General features: G+C 37.1%; 1 protein-coding gene across 1 annotated transcript in view; it reads right to left on the reverse strand.

The window, feature by feature from the left end:
• kcnj3a (potassium inwardly rectifying channel subfamily J member 3a) overlaps positions 1-23,247 on the reverse strand; it is a 42,468-nt gene extending 19,221 nt beyond the window's left edge. Inside the window, exons 1-2 of the mRNA XM_028024397.1 lie at positions 22,570-23,247; positions 18,822-19,038 (exon numbers count right to left, since the gene is read on the reverse strand). Of these exons, the coding sequence (XP_027880198.1) occupies positions 18,822-19,038; positions 22,570-23,247 (895 nt within the window). The remainder of the gene's footprint in view (positions 1-18,821; positions 19,039-22,569) is intronic.
• Between the last annotated feature and the right edge of the window lie 1,457 nt (positions 23,248-24,704).

A 24,704-nucleotide genomic window follows, 5' to 3' on the forward strand; every position in this document is an offset into this window, starting at 1 on the left:
TTTATGCCGTGAGTGGTCTCACATTTGGATGGTACTTTAGGAGAGAGGAACTCACAGTTGAGGAAGAATCCCTATTATGTTTTCTTAATTTTTGTCACTTCAACTAGACAGCATATTATTCCAGTGAACTGAAGCCTGACAGAGACAAAAATAGAATAGAGAAATCCCAGAGGAGTCAGTCTTTAGAACATGTTCACATGATACTGTGTTTAGGCCTCAGAATTGATTCACCTGCACTTCGAGGGACCATCACAATCAATGCTTGTCATAGAGTAACACTGCAAACACAATACGTGATAACCTCTCCAACAAGCAGCGCACAATGTTATCTCAGTTTGTGTCATGTAACTCTAATCTCTAGCTTGAGTTCTGCAAGGCAATGATCAAACCACACACTTCAATGAATTTTATTGGAATTCCATTTGAAGAATCAATTAAAGGTAGAGCAAAAAAAATTATATAGGGCTTTTCAATATTTTCCACAAGAAATAATCTATAATAGTGTAGGGTGCAGATTTAGTTAGCCGACTTTACTCTTTTACCCCTAAGTAAAATCCATTACCCCTAAATAAAATCTATTTACCGTCGGAAGTCATCTAAGTTTAGTAAATAAAGTGTCATTTAATTTTAGAATAAATCCAACCATTCTCTGCAGGCCTCAAAAGTTTGTTTGAGAACATAACTGAATAAAAAGAGCAGTGAAGAGCAAGAAACGAAGCAGACAGGTCAGGGATAATAAAGTTCAGCCTACAGACATGTTCAAAGCATGAAAAATTAAAAGGGTACAACTGCCGACCTGACAAGACATGACTGCCCAACTAAACTTACAAGCCAGGCAAGGAAAGGACTTATCAGAAAGCTGCCAAGATATCCATAGTCTTGCAACAGCAGACATCCATAGCTGAGCTGGAAGAATGTCATAGTGACATGTTACACAAATCTAGTTAGCAAAGAGTGACAAAAACAAAATTATGTTCATTTAAAAAAAATCCACAAGGCTCCCTTTTGCAGTTTAACACAAACAGTTGTAAGGCACAACCCAAGCATGTGGAAGAATACAAATTCATGCCACACTAGTCAGATACTGGTTTGTCAAAAATAGAAAAATAAGTTAAAAATGAGGATTGATAATTGTGGCAAATGTTCAAATGTTCAAATGTGTAAATACTTATTGAGGTTTCAACTCTGAGTAAGTAATTACCAAAGAGGCGTCCCTCTCAGGCTGGGGAAGAGAGCTGAGGGACAGACAGTTGGTACTAACTTAGAAGTGTTACAAAACTGAGATCTTGCAGCTTTGGTCACACAAGTTCATCCCCATGTATTCCACATGCCTCCTCTGCCAGTGATTTGTTTCCATCCAACAGGGACCAGACAAATCCCTAAAGACACAATTACTGTGCACCCCCTTTGGGAAGACAGCACAGTTCATCTAAAAAGGATAATGAATCCAGGATGTCAAAGCGGCTTCGCTGCAATGCCCATTATCTTCATCCTGAGCACAATTATTGGATGTACACTCGGTAGATTACGTTGTTTGTTTTTCTAAAATTAGTAATGTTAAGTTCGCTGTTTCTTATTACAATGTGCGAGCAAAAGCAGGCTGTCACAGTGAAAAGTACACACAAAATTAGCCTCACAACAAATCTTATAAAGCTTATGAAAAGTCATGTTTAAAGAGCGAGAGGTGCTGACTTGTCTTCCTGGGGATTTTGTGGCAGGGATTTTGCTCATTAGTAATGGGCAGAATTAGATTGCAAATTTAGCACATTATACACAATACAGTGCAACGCAACACAGAGTACTCAAAACATAAGATGGACCAATTATCACCTCTATGACACTATGTAAAACAAGATGATATGTTTAGCTATTATTCACTGCATAAGTGGCATGACAGAGTGCACAAAATGTTAAACGATTCCATGGTACCTTATCTGTAAATTGCAAATGAACTGCATGTATCACACAGCATCAGCAAGCTTCATAAAAATATAATCCAATAACACTGGTTTTACAATTTGAAATAAAGCGAATTATCATGCAAAATTGAAAACAAACAAATTGTAGGGAATTGATTAGATTAGTCACTCAGGTAAAACAAAAATATACAATTAGAATGTATTCAGTAAACATAAGATGTCAATATGGCAAATATTGGAAATTTACTCAATGTGGAGTTATCTTTAACAAATTTGTTATATAAAGTGACTATATTTACAGCCTTTTATTAAAATATCACATTGTTTACAACTGCAAGTCATAAAACATATAGAATATAAGGTTAATATACTGTATGTAGTGACGGTTGTTTATGAGAGAAGCACTTCTGATAACTCTGCTGTGATGTCAAATATTTTAATGCAGAACATTATTGAGTGTCATAAATCTTAGGTAACAGCATAAAAGGCAGCTCATGTTCATGTTGGCAATGGAAAAAGTCACTAGCATAATCATTGCAGTAGTCAGAGCTAGTTTGCTGCATATGCTATTAGGAAATGTCTGAATGAGTAATATAGACTCTCTTCGAAGGTTGGGGTTATCTGTGTAAATACAACCATCATAAATACAAATTGAAAGTGGAAGAGAGTGCAGTAAAGGAGTTAGGTGTTTCACAGCACTCTCCAAAATTAGATTTTGAAACTAGTATCAACAAAAACAGGCTGTAGAATGACGTGCTACTGTAATTATGTTGTATTTTGACTTATGCATGCTGGAAGAACTCACAAACTGTCCCCAGCTTTGATATAAAAATACCTAAAAAGTACATTCCACAGGACAAAAATATCTCATATTTATACAAATGTTTAACAATTTTAAAAACAGAGAACTTAAAGAAAAATGCAAGCAGTGCCTTTAACCACAACAATACCAAACATTTCTATTTCTATGTAAGGTCCATTCTGTTTCTGACTCTAAAAACATAATCCTTGTTTCTTTTCCTAATGTTTAAACAAGTTGTTAAATGCATTTCTTAAAATGGCAAAGAAAGCAACTGAATGAAATACTCTAGAATATGAGTACCATAAGGCTCATATGATGTTAAGCCTCTGTAGAACAGGCAAAGCTCAGTAGGGACAGAGATTTATCTCATGAGCTTTCACCTTGAGCACATTAGATTTAATTGGAAACTCCTGTTCTCACCTCCGTTCCAGCTTTTAACTTCCCCACTGAACCCAGTTTAACCCTTTGACCCACAGGGCCGAGGTGAGGAAACGCGACACTGAAGCAGAGAGGACACGCTCTCGCAGTAATGACTCTGAATGAATTATGGTCAGTTTCTCAGGTCTTTCACAACTGCCAGAGCTGCAGAATTCAGTCTCGCTACTGTTTACTGAAGCTCTGTGACGACCTCAGGCCACCGGAGCCACAGCTTCATACTAATATGAATAAGTCAGGCCTGTGGCGCAACAGAAAGCTCTCGGTTTTCATTTCAATTACTCATGCTAGTGATAAAACATAGATTGAGCCATGACATTGGCTGCGTTGCTAATCAGCGGCAATAAATGTGTCCAATTAATTATGCAGACTGGCTTTACTCCGAGACAGAGTCTACATTAAAGTAATTATTATTCTCAATTTTATTTTTCCTGTGTATGCATTGCAAAACAACTTAATTGAAATTATGATGATAGTATTGTATGACTAAATTAGTTCTTCCACTGTACAACACAAATGAATGATTTTATTTAACTAAGCTAAGACTATGATTAATTAATGTTATCATAAAACACAAAGACAAAGAACCTTAGAAGATTGAGTATTGAACTTTTATCACATTACCGCCTCAAACTGTTTAATTTATTAGGAAAATATGTGATAGACGAAAAAAATTCTGAAAATGCTGAAAGTATTTTCAGCCACCTTTACTTTCAGCAAGTAATACTGCAAATCTTTTTCTTTACTTCTTAACACCTGTTCTTGTCCAGAGATGAACAATTTTGCCCATTCTTCCTAGAGCACAACAAAAATTCCTTAAGATTAGTTGGATAAGATGGAGACTGTCTGTACTTTAAGTAGACCATTCTAAAAAAAGTAAATAAGCTTTGATTTTACTATTCCATAGTAAATGGTTGTTCAGTTTTGAACTCTCACTGTTGCTGTAGGCAGTACATGATTTGAGATAAACCTCAATTAGTATTTGTATGTCTTTGATAACAAACACTTTTTTCCTTCCTCTCTAATATAAGGAACAGATTTAGTTGTTGACTAAGAGTTGTTTCGTTGATAGATTCCCCACCAGAGCTGTACATCTCTGTGGCTCCTCCAGAGTTAAAAAGGGTTTTTTGGTTGCTTCTTTGATTGATGTTCTCCTTGCACTAGTCAGAGATCAATCAGTTAGGATGGACAACTATGTGTTAGAAAGGTCGGATTTGTACCACAATCTTTCCATTTTCGGAGGGTGGAATGAACATAAACTGCAAAGCTTAGAATATTGTTTTAAAATGTAAATATTTTAACATTTTTCCAGATTTATCTAACATTGTCCTTGGTCTTCATGACATTTTTCACTAATGTTTTATAATAGCCCCTCCACACTATCAAGTATCTTACTTTAATTTCAGTGGCCAACATAGACACAACAGCCTCAGGCCACTATACGTTTTATACCGTAATATACACAATTTGATCATCAGATAAGCCAGACTGCAACAAATTTTTAGAACCTTGAAAAATGTTGCGGTATAAGCAAGAAAGTTTTCATACATTTATTGTGCATGCCTCACGTGTTCCACTGCTACAGAGTCAACTCAACTGTAAGACATATTTCACAGCAACGACTTCAGCATTTCTTTGTCTCACAGAGCAATACATATAACAAAAAGGGGTTGCAAACAATTTAAATCAATTTGCAACATAAGCAAAAAAAAAAAAAAAAAGAAAAAAGTGTGAATCCCTCCTCAACATCCAGATTTTTAGTGAGCTCAGTAAGTGGAACATGTTTGCCTGTTTTACAGTCATGCTGTGTCAGCAAACAGGTCACATGAAAAGTGGCAGAAAAACTCACAGGAACCACAAACACAAGGAACTTAATGAATATTAAGAGAACTGAATCGCTGCCAAGCAAACTACATCCCCATAAAACCTAAAAGAAATGCTCAGCAATTATAGCATGGGCTGGAAAACATTTCAAATCTGGATTTATTTATTGCATTTTATGAATTTTACTGCAAGAGTAATGATCATACACAACACATTTAGCATAAAAGCCAAATCTTTCAAAAAGATAAAAGGTTTATGCTGATGATACACTTTATGCTCACTGCTTTTCATTGCTGATGAGTGAATTTAAAAACACTTCAGAGCTTGCAGAGGGTTTTTTTAAGCCTGAAATGCCAAAATGAAAAAAAAAAATGCTGTTGAAATTTTCGGGGACAAACCAATGTGCAATGAAACATCTTTTTGTTCTTTATTGAAAATGAGTCCTTTGGGAAATAACTGATCAGCTTTTTTATCTCTGTTGGCTGAAAAGTCTATAATCTGACAGGTGCAGCATCTTAAATTACTCACTCTGATGCTTACTACTACTGTGTGGCAATCGTACAGGAATGCTTTTGGAAAATGGATTTAGTTGCTGATTAGTTTCTTAGCTGCAGAAACCTAAACGTCTGTTACTGGCAGCTACAGTTTATTTTGGGATCTTAAGAATCAGCGTCGCTAATCAACAGATTGCTTCTGGCTTGGTGATAAGCTTTCATAAAGTTGGACTGTATTACTGGTTTAACTGGGACAGTTACCTAAATTTCCAATGCATTAATTTTCCTAACTATTATTAAAGATTTTCTAGATTTTTTTTCTGCTAACTTTCCTGCTGTATTTCTCGGTCTTCATGGTGCTGTTTATTTCCTAACCTTCAGAAAACAGCTGGATTTATGTGATATAAAAGAACACACAAGTAGACTGTTCACCAATTCAATGATTTTAAAGGCAATCAATTGCTCTAGATTTTATTTATGGGCATGAGATTAAAAGGGAGTTAACTGTATACGTATATGACACACTTTTCAGCTTTGTACAAAAATATTACTGTACAATTATTTTCCTTCTACGTCACATTTAAGACCTGCTTGACCTGTCACAAACTCAGTCAAATAAATTGAGCTTTGGTTATAATTTGAAAATGTTCAAGAAATCTGAGTATATTTGCAAGGCACTTTCTATCATTACCTCATCAATGACCGCCTGTTTGCAGAGCTGCACAGCAGCAGAAATTTCATATACAGATGAGCGCGGGTGTGCCACTGGCTGCCAGCCTGGCCTTGTTCAAGCACCTGCTCCTGTACACACTGACACTCACTCAGAGCCCACAGAGACCCCGACCGGCTCCCTTCCCCTGACGTGAAATTCTGCCTTTGACATCTCTGATATAGGTGTCCTTTGAGCCCTGAAGCAGTTTGTGGCAGCAACATGAGATGCTGGCAGCAAACTCCAGCTGTCAGCATCTCATGTTGCATCTGGAGTTTTTACGTATGAATTGCTGCACAATGAAGCCTGAATTGAAAAACAGTTTGGGAGAGTTAGTTTTCACATGTTTTTTTTGTACCTTTTAACTTGGCTTTTACTTTACATTATGCTTGGTATTCAGCTAGGCTTCAAATCTTTGTGGTCATATCTTCACATGCTCTCATGAATATACTGCTGGGGATGATAATTTGGCAAGTCTGTTCTTTTACCACCTTAACTTTTAAAACGTCAGGTTTTACAATGAATGATTGGTTTTAATTTGCTCTGGTTTTCCACACTTGGTTGAAATGATATATACAGGACACACAATTTTGCAATGGCTGGTTAAACGTTGCAATGCACAGAGATATCACATACTTTTTGTACTTATTGAAAAGATTCTAGCTTATGCCTGACTGGACATTGCACCTGCTGCTCTTATGGGGATTGCAAGTACTCATTCAAATCGGCTGGTTCCCCACAGAACACCAAAAATGTTCACTACAGTTCAGGGGCTTACCATAAGCCTAACATTTCTCCATTCCAACATTCATTCCGATATTTGTTTGAGATCATTGTCTTGTTGGAATTTCTAATTCTGACCAAGTTTCAACCATCTAGCTGTTGAAGAATTTGGATGTAGATTAGATTTCTTTCATAATCCCATCCACAATGTGTAATGCACCAATAACACTGGAAGAAAAACAGACTGACCCACAGCATGATGCGACCACCAAAAATACCAAAATATTAAACTTATTTGTTGTGATCATTTTTTGGTGTGATGTAGTTGATTATGGAACAGTGGTTTCTTAGAAAGACAGCCTCTCAGTCCACATTTATATGAAACTACTGGTGTTCCAGCATTTTCCAGTTTATGGACGCCTTGAGTTTGTTGGTTATACTCACCAACTTTGTTTTCATCTGAGGGTGACACTCTGGATTAGATGATAAAAGCATCGATCCAAAAAGTTATGCAAGAGTGGTCAAATATCCCAAAAAATTTAAGAAGTGTGATCTTTCTGCAGCTTGCTAAGAGAAAATATTGGTAGATGGATGAGACTGTATGCATATTTTCAAACTTGTGTTTTAGGAAAAAAAAGTTGATCACTCAATTCTTTCTTTGAAAAAAAATATACATTGTATTATTATCCTACCCTAAATAAGAAATGTTCAAACAAACAATTAAAAGTACAATATTATAATGCCAGTTATGATGTTAAGGATATGCAAAACTCTAAACTTTGTCAAATTTTGAAACAAAACCTTAGTTAAGTCAGTGAAAGATATTCTTTAACAATAAAATCTGTCACCAAGAGCATTGAAAACTGGAGCTAAAGCCATTTCCTCTGCTTCAATTTATGAGACAAAAGTCTGCTGACAAAAACAACAGCATGTGAAATATTCAACAAGAAAATAGGCAGTGGAAACATAATGGGACAGAGGCATGATCAATCACATTGCTTCCTTTGGAGTACTTCTGTGCATTGAGTCAAAATGTTTGCATGAGTGACCACGTCCTAATTTGTTCCAACTAATCTGATCTCTTAGTTGGTGAGAAAATATTGCACTGATAACTCATAAAATCTGAGTTACATAAAAATGGGGCACATATATTTTAGTACTTTGTCCTTGAAATGATTAGCTTTAGCCTTAAAAGCAAATTAGCCATGGGAAAGGGACAAAAGTTTTCGGCCTCACCTGAAGTAACATTTGAAAAGTAATTTTTTCATGACCAAAAGTGAGACGCCTGAACAAGCAGAAGTCCAGGCTATGAAATGTTACTTATCAACACAAACATAGAGCTAATCTGACTAAAGAACCTGCATACGTAAAGACTACCTTATCTTAAGCAGAGAATACAAATCTGCTTTCCACTCCCAGCAGTAATTTCTTTAAAAAGAAAGATTTTTCATCAATTTACTGTACAATGTTAGTTAAACTTTCATTTTGTTATCAATGTACGTAAATCTGTTAAAAACTCCTGTTCATTTACAAATACATCAACATAATCAGTGAGTACCTTTAATAATAATACTTTTAGTGAGGTGTAACAACGGACAATATATTGCTTAACAACTGAGCAGATTGTTAAATATGAGTGTCACTAATCCAAACCATGTCTAAATGAAAACAGTGGTGGTGTTGGCATTGGTGGTGGCTGATGACATTTGGCTTAAGTTTAAAATGACTTTCCAAGTAAGCAGGACAGGTATGAACCCCACCAGGTATTTAAAACTCAAGGATGATTGGAGGTGACCTTGGGTCTTGTCTGGTGTGGTCCCATTTCACCTCCAATCATCCTTGAGTTTTAAATGGGATATATATATATATATATATATATATATATATATATATATATATATATAAAAAAAATTAAAAAATTCCCTTCTCACCCACCGCGGGTGGTTCTTATCCTCTGAGCTCGGGTCCTCTACCAGAGGCCTGGGAGCTTGAGGGTTCTGCGCAGTATCTTGGCTGTGCCAAGGACTGCACATTTCTGGACTGAGATGTCTGATGTTGTTCCTGGGATCTGTTGTAGCCATTGGTCCAGTTTGGGGGTGACTGCCCCGAGGGCCCCGATGACCACAGGCACCACTGTGGTCTTCACCTTCCAGGCCCTCTCCAGTTCCTCCCTGAGGCCCTGGTATTTCTCTAGTTTCTCGTGCTCCTTTTTCCTGATGTTGCAGTCGCTTGGTATTGCTACATCTACCACAACGGCTTTCCTCTGTTGTTTATCCACTACGACAATGTCTGGTTGGTTCGCCATTACCATTTTGTCTGTCTGGATCTGGAAGTCCCACAGGATCTTAGCTCTGGCGTTCTCCGTCACCTTTGGGGGTGTTTCCCACTTTGATCTCGGGGTTTCCAGTCCATATTCTGCACAGATGTTTCTGTACACTATGCCTGCAACTTGGTTATGTCGTTCCATGTACGCTTTCCCTGCCAGTATCTTGCACCCTGCTGTTATGTGCTGGACTGTCTCAGGGGCCTCCTTGCACAACCTACACCTTGGGTCTTGTCTGGTGTGGTAGATCTGGGCCTCTATTGCTCTGGTGTTTAGGGCCTGTTCCTGGGCGGCCAGGATGAGGGCCTCTGTGCTGTCCTTGAGTCCAGCTTTTTCCAGCCATTGGTAGGATTTACTGATATCAGCCACTTGGGTTATTTGCTGGTGGTACATCCCATGTAGGGGCTTGTCCTCCCATGATGGTATCTCTGGCACCTCAACCTCCGTTCCCTGTTGTCTGAGATATTCACTGAGCACATTGTCTGTTGAGGCTTTGTCCCTGATGTATTTATGGATCTTAGTTGTTTCGTCCTGGACTGTGGTTCTCATACTCACTAGTCCTCTGCCTCCTTCCTTGCGGCTCATGTACAGTCTCAGGGTGCTGGATTTGGGATGGAATCCTCCATGCATTGTTAGTAGATATATATATATATATATATATATATATATATATATATATATATATATATATATATACCAAGCGACTGCAACATCAGGAAAAAAGGAGCATGAGAAACTAGAGAAATACCAGGGCCTCAGGGAGGAACTGGAGAGGGGCTGGAAGGTGAAGACCACAGTGGTGCCTGTGGTCATCGGGGCCCTCGGGGCAGTCACCCCCAAACTGGACCAATGGCTACAACAGATCCCAGGAACAACATCAGACATCTCAGTCCAGAAATGTGCAGTCCTTGGCATAGCCAAGATACTGCGCAGAACCCTCAAGCTCCCAGGCCTCTGGTAGAGGACCCGAGCTCAGAGGATAAAAACCACCAGCGGTGGGTCAGAAGGGAATTTTATATATATATATATATATATATATATATATATATATATATATATATATATATATATATATATATATAGCGTGTCCTACGACTAGTGAAACATTTGGCACATTTTGAAAAGTGAAAGAAATTAATTATTAAAAATAAAGTTCTATTCATTATTAAATAGATTAATTTTAAATGAATTTCTCAGGTATTTGAGTGGTTTTCTTTGAGTAGTCATATATATATATATATATATATATATATATATATATACAGTACAGACCAAAAGTTTGGACACACCTTCTCATTGAATTCACATATATAACACATATATATGTGTTATATATATATAACACATATATATATGTGTTATATATATATACACTGCCTGGCCAAAAAAAACTCGCCACCAAAAAATGGTCACACTCTCTAATATTTTGTTGGACCGCCTTTAGCTTTGATTACAGGCTGCATTCGCTGTGGCATTGTTTCAATAAGCTTCTGCAGTGTCACAAGATTTATTTCCATCCAGTGTTGCATTAATCTTTCACCAAGATCTTGTATTGATGATGGGAGAGTCTGACCACTGCGCAAAGCCTTCTCCAGCACATCCCAAAGATTCTCAATGGGGTTAAGGTCTGGATTCTGTGGTGGCCAATCCATGTGTGTAAAAGATGTCTCATGCTCCCTGAACCACTCTTTCACAATGTGAGCCCCATGAATCCTGGCATTGTCATCTTGGAATATGCCCGTTCCATTTGGGAAGACAAAATTCATTGATGGAATAACCTGGTCATTCAGTATATTCAGGTAGTCAGCTGACCTCATTCCTTGGGCACACAATGTTGCTGAACCTAGACCTGACCAACTGCAGCAACCCCAGATCATAGCACTGCCCCCACAGGCTTGTACAGTAGGCAGTAGGCATGATGGATGCATCACTTCACCTGCCTCTCTTCTTACCCTGATGCGCCCATCACTCTGGAACAGGGTAAATCTGGACTCATCAGACCACATGACCCTCTTCCATTCCTCCAGAGTCCAATCTTTATGCTCCCTAGCAAACTGAAGCCTTTTTTTCTGGTTAGCCTTACTGATTAGAGGTTTTCTTACGGCTACACAGCTGTTCAATCCCAACCCCTTGAGTTCCCTTCGCATTTTGCGTGTGGAAATGCTTTTGCGTTCACAATTAAACATACTCCTGAGTTCTGCTGTTGTTTTTCTTCGATTTGATTTGACCAAACGTTTAAGTAATCGCCGATCACGATCATTCAGGATTTTTTTCCGACCACATTTCTTCCTGGAAGACGATGGTTCCCCACCATCCTTCCAGTTTTAAATGATGCGTTGGACAGTTCTTAGCCCAATTCTAGTAGTTTCTGCAATCTCCTTAGATGTTTTCTCTGCTTGATGCATGCCAATGATTTGACCCTTCTTAAACAGACTAACGTCTTTTCCACGACCACAGGATGTGTCTTTTGCCATGGTTGTTTAAGAAATGATGTTGTTTACTCATTGCATCAGCTGGGGTTAAATAACTTGTTGCCAGCTGAAAGATAATCGCCTATGCAGTACTTATCCAATAGGAGGCTTGTACCTATTTGCTTAGTTAAATCCAGGTGGCGACTTTTTTTTTGGCCAGGCAGTGTAACACATATATATATATATATTTAAATATAATATCTTTCTTTTACCTTATCTTTCTTTTTTATAGATACTTGCTCTTTTTCTCCCTAAATCACTGAAATCTAAAACAGAAATCAAATAAGAAGGAAATGTGAGCGTGTCCTACGACTAGTGAAACATTTGGCACATTTTGAAAAGTGAAAGAAATTAATTATTAAAAATAAAGTTCTATTCATTATTAAATAGATTAATTTTAAATGAATTTCTCAGGTATTTGAGTGGTTTTCTTTGAGTAGTCAGGTTTTCTCCTACATTACATAGACATGCAAGGTTGACTTAAGTGAGGGAAAGGATAATTTTGTGTCCCTATGTTGCCACACAATGAATTTTCTGCATGTCTAACTTTTAGGGATGGATGATAAAGTCTGTTATTTGATCTATGCAAACAGACAATTTTAAATTGATTAAAAAAAGTAACACAACAAACATAAGGAAGGGTATGATGCACAGGATACAGAAGATGTTCTGTATCCTGTCGTCAGTCAGAAGAACAACATAATATGAATTGTCAAAGCTCCTCTACGATTTGGAAATATTGAAACAAATAACAAAGTTAATTGCAGCTTCCACTCCAAAGGATCTGGATAGAGAGTAGTCAAGAATCATGAATTTGTGCTAACATCCAACCTCTAATTTTCCCTAAAACCAGGTGCCGGGGTGACTAAAAGATGTTAGGACAGCTCCAACAACTGATGCGTGGACAGCTTTTGCCACAGAGTCATATGTTATCGTGGCCAAGCTTTTTCTGATGCATGGCTGATAGTGTGTTGCATGCACCAAATAAGAACGGTTAATCAAGATGTAGCAAGAATTGCTGATCACCAAGAAAGATTGTTTTAATTACAAATGAAAAGAGAGATCTTGGGGTCATTATTTTGTTAATTTGTTCAGAATGTGGAGACTACCGCAAATTGACTTATGATTGAATCGAACTTTGAAATGCCTAAAGATTCAAAACCCTCCAAAGTTGTACTTTACCTCTTATTGGCTGACTTCAGCTTCCTGACACCCTTAGCAAGATTAAACAGGTACAGAAAAGTGATGGATTTGATGCAGTCCTGATTGTTTTTTGAGTGACAAAATCGGTTCCATGATTTATTTATAACATCTATAGTTATTCTAAGGAGCAGATGAACAGGGAAGACAAAGAAATGTAAAGATTCATCACTTGTTCAGTTCATTACTGTGAAGATATTAATGCCCTGAAAGGTAGGGGTCTTCCTAAGCCTATTGTCCAAAGCTAAATCTAATAAAGCAGACACTGTTTTTCACAACTTCAGGAATGTATTCTATGATATTAACTTGTAACAGTTAAAATGCATATAGATGGTGGCCGTTGCTCCACCAGTGATATTTATTATTTCCAAAACCTCTTCAGCTCTAAGACACAATGGTTAGGGAAAAAAAAGAATTTGAGTGGTAAAGCCTGAGCTCCAATTTAAATTCTGTGGTTGGATCTAGAACGAGCCGTGAATAAACAAATCAAACCTCAAGTAACTGAAATGTTGCTAAGATTGGGCCGTAACTCTCCACTAGGAAGTAAGAGATTGATGAGGTAATACAGTGGAAGATTACTTCAGGTGACAGCTACAAAAAGTGCTTCTTCAATTTGATTAAGTTTGGGGTGTACTGTGATGGTGATAAGAGTCACAGAGTACTCTTGTGTTCTGGCACATTTTTGGCAAATTAATAATGACAATCTTTAATATTTCATGACTTTTTGTTCATTCTCAACTGCACGACACAAAACTGAAAAGTAATCCCATTTCCTTTGGCAAGTGAATGCATCAAAAGCCAGTATGTTCTTTAATGGATTTGATGGACTAAAGAAAACTGGAAATCAGCATCTGTCAGTAAAAGCCTGGTCAGTGCATCTCTTTTACATAGTGCAAACCTCTTTACTACAGCACTCAAGCCCTGTATTATTATTCTGAGAATCACATCATCAAAGCAATGTGATGAACTACACATATAAAATCTGACATGCCTATGATTAATAAACCTAGAAGTTCATTCTGTCGAGAGTTTTGCTGCCACTGCCATTATTTACATTAATGGTATCAGTCATTAACCCTGGGCTCGGTGGAAACATGGAAATTCTACATAACAGGGTCTTGTAATATCAATAGCATTCTTTTAAAAACTCGGCAAAGAGCAACAGGTTGAAAGCTTATAAAAGATGTTGAAGTAGTCCGGTTTACACACAAAAAATACACTACTAGATCATGAAGCACACTGCATGTCTACTGTGTGGCTCAAGCATAGAAATTCCTCTATGTTAACATCAGAACTCATGTACTTAACTACCAATATGAGAGCATATTCAGCCATTAGTCATTAATTTCATATCATAATACCAAAATGTCTGAAGGCCTTTCAAGCAATAGGTTAAATGTATCAAAACAAGAACATGCCACAGCTATTGTTCCCCTTACCAACCTTCATAAATGTGGAAATCTGGAGGACAAGCAAGCAAAATCCAACAAGGAAACAGCTCAAGTTGGAGCCTGAACAGAAGCTACTAAAGCAAAAAAATTTTTAAAAAAAACAAGGCCAAACAACTGCAGCTAAGTCAGTGATTCACACTCTGGAAGAACAGGCAGAAGCAGAGCTGTCTGGATACTGCTGAGACTCTGATGCCATCCATGGAGATGATGGAAAGAACACCAGCACCAGCTACTATCCAAACAAAAACTAATAAACCTTAGGTAGTCTCTTATGATTAAAAAGTAAACTTTACAGCTTGCAGGAGAAGAGCAGACTGAATACAGATAAGACTCTGTAATCCATAACACATGACAAAAATATAAGAACACCACCATGAGCTGCAACTTTAAGTCCAAAACTATTCATACATTGATGTATTCATATACGGTACTTCTTTTCTTTTTTTTAACATTAATAAATCTCTAACACTGTATTATTCTCTTTTTGGAGATGCCTCTTCCATATCCAATTAGAACATTTTGGTTGAATTAAAATAATTTTAAATCTAAATGCACAAGGAATATGTCGAATTTTGGGTTGAACTGTAAAATTAATAAAAATGATGACAAAAATTCTAGATATGCAAAATTTGCTTGCTCCTTTTTTTTTTAACAGAGATGGTAACTATAAAAAAGAAAAACAAATTGCCAGCAAGAGAGTTTTTTGTAACAGATGTCATATGTCTTTCTAAAAAGCCCCAAAAAAGCAAGACGCTGTGTCTACATTCTTATTGTCCCAATAACCACATGTAACTTTAATGGTAATTCAGTTTACAAATTGGTAACATTAACTGTAAGAATTAAAATTGTTGTATTCTTTTAATGTAATTTACTCTCCTACATCTTTTTGAGTTAACAGTGACTGCCTTTTCTGTTCCTGTTATAACATTTGCACGTCTGTCACAAAGTTGCAGGTACCGTTACTTCAGGTGAAGATATGATCTGTCAGATCTCATTTGGAAAATGTAGCACACACTGGTGATCATGAAGGTGAGGTGAGATTATGTTCTCCTCTGACTTTTAAAAGAGCAACAACTCAGAGCTTTTATTCTCCTATGTTTTCTTGTATGCAAAGAGAAAGAAAGAGTCATAATTATTACTCATTGCAGTCTCCAGGAGAAAAGATTCCCATGTTACAATGTAAATATTTTCTCATTTGGCGTCCAGTAGAAAGTGATGGTGAAACTCTGCTACAGAAGAGTATTTTAGCTCATTTTTTTCAACAAGTGGCACTGTTAGTTGCACAGCTTTTTTTTTCTAGTAGACAGAAAGCAGGGCTCATAAATGCTTTATCTCATTCTTTCATTCTTTCTCTGCTGTATCACCTGTTTTGGTGAGCTTTTAATGGCCCAGCACTGCCTCTGAGTGCTTTTCATAATTCAGACAAGATCATCACAAATAACAGGTGACATTGTTGAGGCAGCGAACTTATTTCATATTCAGCATTGCACATTTGCCTTATTCATTACTGAAACTGTGTAATGACTCCTATAACATAGAAACAAAAAAATATCTAAGTTTAGTGCATCGCTGCAATCCTGAATACTCAAGGAGAGGTTGCCATGGAAACAGAGTTACATTGGCCAGAAATGAGAGCGACGAAGGATTCAGACTTTCACTGTACATCAATTTTTAACTATAGATTGTTTCTACATCAGCATTTCCACCAACTTTCACATGACTGCAGCTGCTCTGAAGTTCAGATGTTTTGGGGAGAAAAGACATGAGAGCACATACATCTATGACAATACAGACCTATTAAAAATATGTGCTAATTACACTATTCACATTCCTGGAGATTTTTTCCAAAGGTCATTCAAAAAAGGTAGAAATCCTTGTCTTTTACTTTTTCAGGCCCATGAATCATTAAATCTGAATTAAATCACCAATTAATTCCACAATTACAGATTTCCTGATATTCTAAACCAAAGGTGTATTTCTATGTCACTTTAATCGTTGATATTAAATTAATTTTTCTTATAAAATATGTTTCTCAAATTGAACCTCTTTTTATTTTTCTGTAACACTAGGAATACATTCAACATTATAATAATATAATAAACATTACACACGCCATAAAAAGTACTTTAATAACTCAATCATTTTTACACTTCAGAAGCACTTATGATTATACACAGTAAAACTCCAACTTTTTAGCTTTGTTGTCAGTTGTGATGCCTTTTGCAGTCATGTGAAAAAATCTATTTGAAACAACCTCAATCTATGTGGAAACTAATTGCCCTGCTTTGCTAAATTATGAATTTTGAGTGATTAACTATATTTTTGGCTCAATGTCACAAGCCACACCCGGGCCAGAGTGTTGTCAGAGCTGTAAAATCAAGAAAATAAATGAAACCTGTCTGACAATATCAAGTAGACTAAAAGATCTTAAAGAACAACAAATCACTTCCTGATCTAAAGAAATTCAAAAATAGATCAGAACCAAAGACACATCTATCAGACTGGAAATGGTTTGAGCTCTGTCTAACGTTTTGGTGCTCCACTGGGCCACAGTGGAGAGAACATAGAGCAGTTGTCAACCTTTCCTGGAGCTGCTATCAGGGGTCTCAAACTCCAGTCCTCGAGGGCCGCTGTCCTACAGTTTTTAGATGTGCCACAGGTACAAAACACTGGAATGAAATGGCTTAATTACCTCCTCCTTGTGTAGATCAGTTCTCCCAGCCTCACTAATGACCTAAGTATTCTATTCAGGTGTGGTCCAGCAGAGGCACATATAAAAGTTGCAGGACTGCGGCCCTCATAGCTGTGAGCCCTAAACATAGCAGTTTAGGGGTCAATAACTTTTTCACAAAGGGACAGATTGTGTTGAATAATTATAATCACAAAAATGGTTTGCTTGGGTGTTCTTCTTGTTTTGTATCAGCTGAAACACTGAGTTCCTCTAAATTGAGCCTTAAAGATCTCCTCTTTACCTTTGATCACTAGCAAGCGAAACATTAAACAACATACTTGATATGTAATTGCTTGATGATTTTGATAATGGCATTTGACAAAAGGTAATGTTAATTGCTTGTTTCATGAATGATGACTGTATGATACCACAATAATGTAAACAGTTTGAACTACTTTGTTGCTGAAATGTGCTATAGAAATAAAATTGATTAGAATAGAAAAAAGTGAGACTGAAGAATGACGAATATGATGGTGGCGAATAATATAAAACTAATAAAATGAGTGATAGAGGTGAATAATATAAAACTAATAATAACCAAAATGTTATGATTATATCACTGAAAAGGTTTTTAGTCAGCAGTTGTAAATTACTCCAAATGTATGACACAATAAAACACTAATTTATAGCAGTAATATTCTATTAAGAAGTAAACAGTTGTGGTTCATTAAGAGGTCAATGGTTGAGCTTTTGAATAATATTTGACAAAACTTTGTTTAAATCCACAAATGAACCCCTGACATGATGTGTAATGGTAACAATAATATGTTCATGGGAAAAAATGTTTTAATAGTTTTTCAAGCCATATTTCTTTTTTAATTCTTTATTCTATCTGGATTAATACTGACCTAATATAATTTAATAACATACACCTAGTTTCTCTAATATATCTGGTCCCAGCAGAATGATACAGCATAAATACTGCATGGCCTGAGCTCCAGGGCCACGCTATGTGTTAGATCATACTCAGCCACGATAAAACTTTAATAAAGCTGCAATACATCCCCATCATGCATCTCTAGGACCTGACTGCTTCGCTAATTACCGTCCTCTCACATCTCCATATGCTGCATTTCCTCTGAAGTGGTCCGTTACAACTGTTATAACACTAAAGGAGCTCTGTGTGCGCCACTTTATTATCAACTGTGTCAAATAAACGATTGAATTTTAAAATGACCGTATAGAGGAGTTTTACTTGCGGCATCACTAGTCTCGTGGAAATAAAATTCTGTAACTCCAAAGGGACCCTGGAAAGCAAATGATTGCGCCCTCCGAGAACAGCAGCCAGTGGTATTCAGGCACAAAAACGAGGAATGGATTTTTTCTTTCTTTTCTGATGAGAAAAAGAAATTTTACACAGCCAAGCACAGAACCCTGAAAAATCACATTGAAAAAAAAACCCGGTAGAATTGCACTGTGGGGTTCAAAAGCTAATTTTTTCCATTAAAATCTGGAACACTAATTTATCCTTCCTTATGAAAAGATGAAAATCACTCTCATTATTAGCTGCTTATTGTTGGTTGTGTTTCCCTCAAAAATGAGAATCAATCAAATACGATAGTTTGCCCAGCTGAATTTGAGCAGTTAACACTCATGAAATGGCTCAATATTACCAATCAGATTTGTTGCAAAAGCACATTAAAAAAACACAACCTTCCTCTGTATGCAGCAACATTTAGTAAAACAATCTCTGTCTTTGTTTTTCAGCAGTGCTGACTGTAGAACATGCTGTTGCCTACCTGTGGTCTCCACGATGCCTTCTAGTATCACCACGATTTCAAACTGCTCGGTTTGCATGGACCTTTGTGAGAGGTCGTAGAAGGGGCTTTTGGTGTCAATCACATGGCAGATTGTGAGTGGCGAGACGAGGAAGAGCTGGTCAGCCCCAGTGCTGAAACCTACGTCCAGCTCCAGCTGATCCAGTGGAAGAAACTCGCCCTCAGGAGTCTGACGAGACTGATTGGGAAAAGAGAAAACACAGATGTTCAATATGAAGAAATACAAGGAAAGATTTGTCTCATATAAGTTGCAATAAAAGGATAAAAATAGGTCAACATAATAACTGCAGATCCTAACTCTCATAGTGTCTTGCTTTAGTAAAAATCCAAATAAGTTGGTTCTAAAAGATAAAGCTGATGACAAGTCGGATATGGGACAAAAACGAAGTGGACCTCTAGCATATTAAAAAACTCTCCAATCTCAAAAATATCCAACCAATTTGTGCAAAAGATATTTTATTAATCTTTGAAAAAAAGTCATGTTTGCATTCAACAATAAATCATAGAGAAGTTGATAGTCATTTACAAAGAAAATAGAGGTGTGAAGTGGTGCATTTCCAAAAATCGTCCTCCGTGAAACACATTAAAAATGGACAATTTTTACACCAAACTTTTCAGATACAAAATGAAGCTAGCTGCATGACCTTTTGTACTGAAAATCCGTCACTTTGTATCCAGCTTGGGATGTTTTGTACTTAATAACCAACGCGGTACAGAAATGTTGCGTTATGACTGAAAAGAAAAAATGTTTAAACATAGCTATTTTGGTTTGATCAATCTGTCTGGACAAAATCTTTACCATCTTAAAATGACTACAACCTCAGAAACTTCTTACCTTTTTATGTTTATACAAATGTATACATTTTTTAGCCCTTGTGATGTTTTTATTGGAGTGCATTTTATAGAGAAGTTGATAAATATTTACACAGAAAATTGATATAGGAAGCCATGATAATCAAACTAAAAGCACTTTAAGCCAACAGTCCCCAACTGCTTTAAGGACCATATAGCTGGTTTGTTGAAAAAGTGACAAATTGGAGGAAGGGATTCACTTTGGTAACCGTTTAAGCATGGATCCGGGGGAAGGTGGGACAGACATAAAGGTGATATTCGCAACAACAACAAAGATGTGCAGGGTCTAATGATAATCTCCTGTTTCCCTGCCAATGGCATATGTTTATATAAGTGTCCCATCAGAAATAGACAAGTGGATCTGGTTAGTAAGAATAAAAATGAATAAAACAGCTTTAGATCTTGGTCCCTCTAAATCTACTTGTTAGCCTCATCATTTGATAATCTGATCTCAATTTATACTAAATACAGAAGCTTTGTAATGTGAAGCTTATACACTCACAACATCAATTTGAGCTTGAATTTGATATCCACTGAACCTAAAAACAGACAGCGGAAAAAACTACATTCAGTCATTTACGCATGAGGTAATACTGTCTGAAACTCACTTTCTGTGCACGAGTATAAATACATGAGGTTCTAAACTGCCTAAATATACTCCAAGTTAGAGTATTCTAAATTCCTTTAGAAATATTCTAAGTTGTACAATATTTTTCAACTACTACTATATTTGTCTGTAACAAATTTTAGTTGTTGAAGATAAAGGGCTATTTTTTTAGGATAATCACCACATGGGGATCATCTAATAAGAGAAACCATCACTAATACACATTGTAACAAATAATGCCTTAGTACATTTTATAATCAGTGATGAATAAATGAGTCCAGGTTTAACATGTCTTTAAATCTCGGTTTACACATGCCTCAATCTCAATAAAAAAAATGCATTAACCTCTTTCGTTTTCAAAAACTGATTAAGCTTTGATGACGTTTTTGTTGTTTTGAGGAATGTCTGTATCTTAGATTCTGAACTGTACTGACTATAATGTGACAAAGAATTTTGCAGCAGATCAGCAACTGCAAGCCAGATGCCGCCTTGATTCTCATTAGAAACATGCGTCGAATGGAAAAATGTTCTTTAACTGTTGATACACTAAGCTCACAGCGTGAGTCTATTGAATTGACATCCAACAAAGCAATAGAAATCTGGAGTTAAACTATCAGGTGACTCTTTACTTCAGTAGCTAATTTATTTTCCCTTAAAGTTTTAAATAGTGTGGTACCCCTTCATTTAACGAAGGTCCTTCATCCATGTATTCCCAAAAGAGCTCTGAGATAATCTAGCAAGATGGTCAAAGTGCAGACTCGGTCAAAACTTTAAAAAAGGAAAGATTGGTCTTTTACAGTGCCAGCCCCTAGACTCTTGAAAAAACCTGCAACATAGTATTTGTACTGCAGGACTTTTTTATGCTGTCTTTTAATTCACGCCTTCTATGGTCAATAAAACAGTTATTGGCTATAATATCAGTGTAGCCAGGTGCCAAGTCAGCATCTCTATAGAATTTACCAGCAGACACAAGAGTAAATTGGTCCACTTGCTGTGGCAACTTCTTTCTGGATGTCATGAAAATATGTATTCAGTGCCTCTACACTCTAACTCCAGACCATAACTCCACAATTGTCCAAAAAGGCCTTTGAGCCACTAATTATCTCATATATCAATTATATCACGTTATACTGTTCACCCTTGATCAGCTAAATGCATCTTATATTGCTTCTGGTTCAAGAGAACCTTAATATAAAGAATGCATAAGTTTATGTTCTATGATTCTTGAAGCTCTCCCTCCTTTGACTGAGCTTTGTTTAAAAAAAAAAACCCTTAAGGCTGTGGTTAATTTTGTTACTTGGACACATTTATTCCATACTTTTTCCTTCCACTAAGCATTCCTTTATGAAGCCAACTTCTTTAGAAATTAGCTCAAGCACTGACTTTGGATTTTCCTTACCTATGAGCCATTATAATCAAACTCTCACTTTAAATACATCACTATGCATGTAGTGGATCTATCGCTATGCTATACAGGCTTCACTTGTTGAAATCATTTTTGCAATTTTAATTAGTAAGAAATATATATTTTTTAAGTTAATTCAATTCGAAAAGTAAAGTCTATATCTCAAATATTTATAAAATACTTGATACATTTCAAGCACTTGTGTATAAATTTTGTTTATTATAACTTGAAACAAAAAAAAACATAAAATCACAGGGAAGACTTCTAACTTGTCAGCTGCAGCAGCTACTGAAACCTTCCATGAGAAGGGTGAAGCACCAAAAGGTTATTTCTGAAGAAGCTGGCTGTTCACAAAGTGTTGATTGCTAGTATCCTAATGTGATGTTTAGTGGAAGGCAAAAGTGTGGCAGGAAAAGGTCAACAGGCCCTAGTGGAAAGTTGGAGGATTTTGAAGCCAGGCCCATTAATGTACAGTATACTTTTCATTGGTTCTATGTAATATTGTAATATGTTTTCATTAAATGTAATCCATAGTCATCAAAATGAACAAAAATAAAATTTCTGTGTAAAGAATCTATAGGATATTTATTTGTTTCTTTTAATTGTTGAACTGTTAACTTTTCAATGCTAGTGATGGTGAGATCTGAAAGATGTACATCCAAATTTATGACATAAGAACTTTCCCTGAATGGATCTTTAGGCCTTTCTACATCGATTTCTTCCTTTCATTCCCCCCATCCCTCTTCTGTTTCTTTCGTTTCTTTTAATTGTGAAATCATAAACGTATGATGTGAGACTGCAGCAAACTATGAAATGTCGCTCCTTATAAAAGTACCACCACTTACTTTGAGCAATTTGCAGCGGATCTGTGCAGAGACCATATGGCTGTTACGCAAGTTTCCCACCCTGAACATGAGAGTGAGTTTCCCATCACGCATGGAGATCGCGGCATGCTCGCTGAACATCAGCGTCTCTGCCCTCTTCTTGGGCTGAGACATCTTGATGAACATGCAGCCGATCAGGAACGCGTCGACGATCGATCCAAGGATGGACTGGAACAGAAACAGAATTATCCCCTCGGGGCATTTGTCTGTAATGTATCTGTAGCCGTAGCCTATGGTGGCCTCGGTCTCTATGAAGAACAGGAAGGCAGAGGGAAAGTTGTACACGTTGGCCACACACGGAGTGTACTTGTCGTTGTGCGCTTTGTTGAGGTCTCCTCTGATGTAGGCGATAAGCCACCACATGGAGGCCATGAAGAGCCAAGCCACCGTGTAGGTGAGGATGAAGATGAACAAATTCCAGCGCCATTTCAAGTCTACCAGCGTGGTGAACAAGTCCGAGAGGTACCTGCTAGTCTCACCGCCCAGGTTCCCATGCTGGACGTTGCAACGTCCGTTCTTGTCCACAAAGCGTTGCCTCTTCTTCTTTTTCTCTGGGGGAGGCTGATTGAATCCGGACCCGCTGGAGGAGGTGGTCACTACCTGATAATCGTCCCCAAATTTCTTTCGAAGTGCAGACATACTACGATGACAGAAAGAAATACCAAAGGATTCAGTGTTCTTCAAAAAGAAAAAAAAAGTCTGGTAGTTGCTGCAGCCGTGCGCAATGTCTCCTGTTTTTAAAGTATGATGTCTTTACCCCTCCTGTTAGATTTCTACTGTCCTCTTTCTCCACACACCACTGTTGCTGCTCTCTATAGCCATGAAATCTTAATAATGCATGACTTGACAAGAAGCCATCAGAAATAAATACATAAAAAATAAATAGACTCTCAAGGATGAGGTACCCAAACGCGCCAGTCGCAGTCCAGGTTTTACAGCTTTATCAGTTACTGCGTCGTGAATCACTCATCTCTCTCCCCTTGAAAGCTGAGGCTTTAAACGACTTGCTCAGGAGCCGCACTCGCAGTAAGTTTTCATTGGAAACTTAAATCCCCCTCTCTCCCTGCGCTCTGTAAAACACAAATAATATAAACGTCTCTGCGTAATTATTCGATTGAATTAAACGAAACCTCCCTGCGCGCACTGGCGACTGCGTTGGATATAATTCGGTTTCACAGTCCTTTCCTTTGTGCTCTGCGCGCACATTAGATAAACTCCAGGCATATGGTAAAAAAAATAAATAAATAAATGGAGAGCTTGATGTGAAGAAGAAGAATATCACCGTCCCGCTGTCGTCATTTTTGGAGGCTCGATCGCCAGGGCTATTTTCCTCCAGCTTTTCCTTTCCTTCTTATGGGAACATCGACGGATTTCTCATTGTTCCACTGATACAAAGATCCAACAGATGCTCTTTTTGGCTGCTTGCGTCCCTTTCTTTTGCTTCGATTTCTTTGCTCGGCTCCTGCGCACTTTTGCATATCCAGTGATGCGCCCACGGTTGCCTAGTGGTACCACATAGAGACAGTTTGGAGGAAGGGAGAGAGAGGGATTGCCTCATTTAACAGTTATTTTTTTTATATAGCAAACATGTGAAATCCCACTAAAGCAGAATCGCTGAATGAACAGATCTCTGGCAGTTTCATGTGTTATTTTTTTAACAATAAAATTATCAGAGGCTATGGAAAATCTTGAAGAATAATCTTTTACGCGTTTATTTACAATGCCCTGCAAAAGTATTCACATCCCTTTAGCTTTTAGACAATTTGTTACTTCATTTAACCCTAACGTCACTGTGTTTTATTGGAATTAAATTTTTCAGACCACCATTAAAAAAAAGCAGCAAATGAGGAAGGGAAGGGATACAAAACAAAATAGTTTTTGAAAAGCAAATATAAAAAGTCTGGAGTCTATCAAACATGTTAAAAAATATGATTTAGTCAAACTGAACTGCTTAGTCTACAGTCAAAATGCTAAGTATGTCAAAAAACTAACACTGTACATCAAACTGAAGGCACTATTAATACAACATAACTTGGTGGTGGAAGCATCACCATGTTTTCTTGCTTGAATCACAAAGCTAATCACAGGGCAATACT

Source organism: Xiphophorus couchianus, chromosome 7 (genome assembly GCF_001444195.1).
Source record: "Xiphophorus couchianus chromosome 7, X_couchianus-1.0, whole genome shotgun sequence".
NCBI classification, from domain to species: domain Eukaryota; kingdom Metazoa; phylum Chordata; class Actinopteri; order Cyprinodontiformes; family Poeciliidae; genus Xiphophorus; species Xiphophorus couchianus.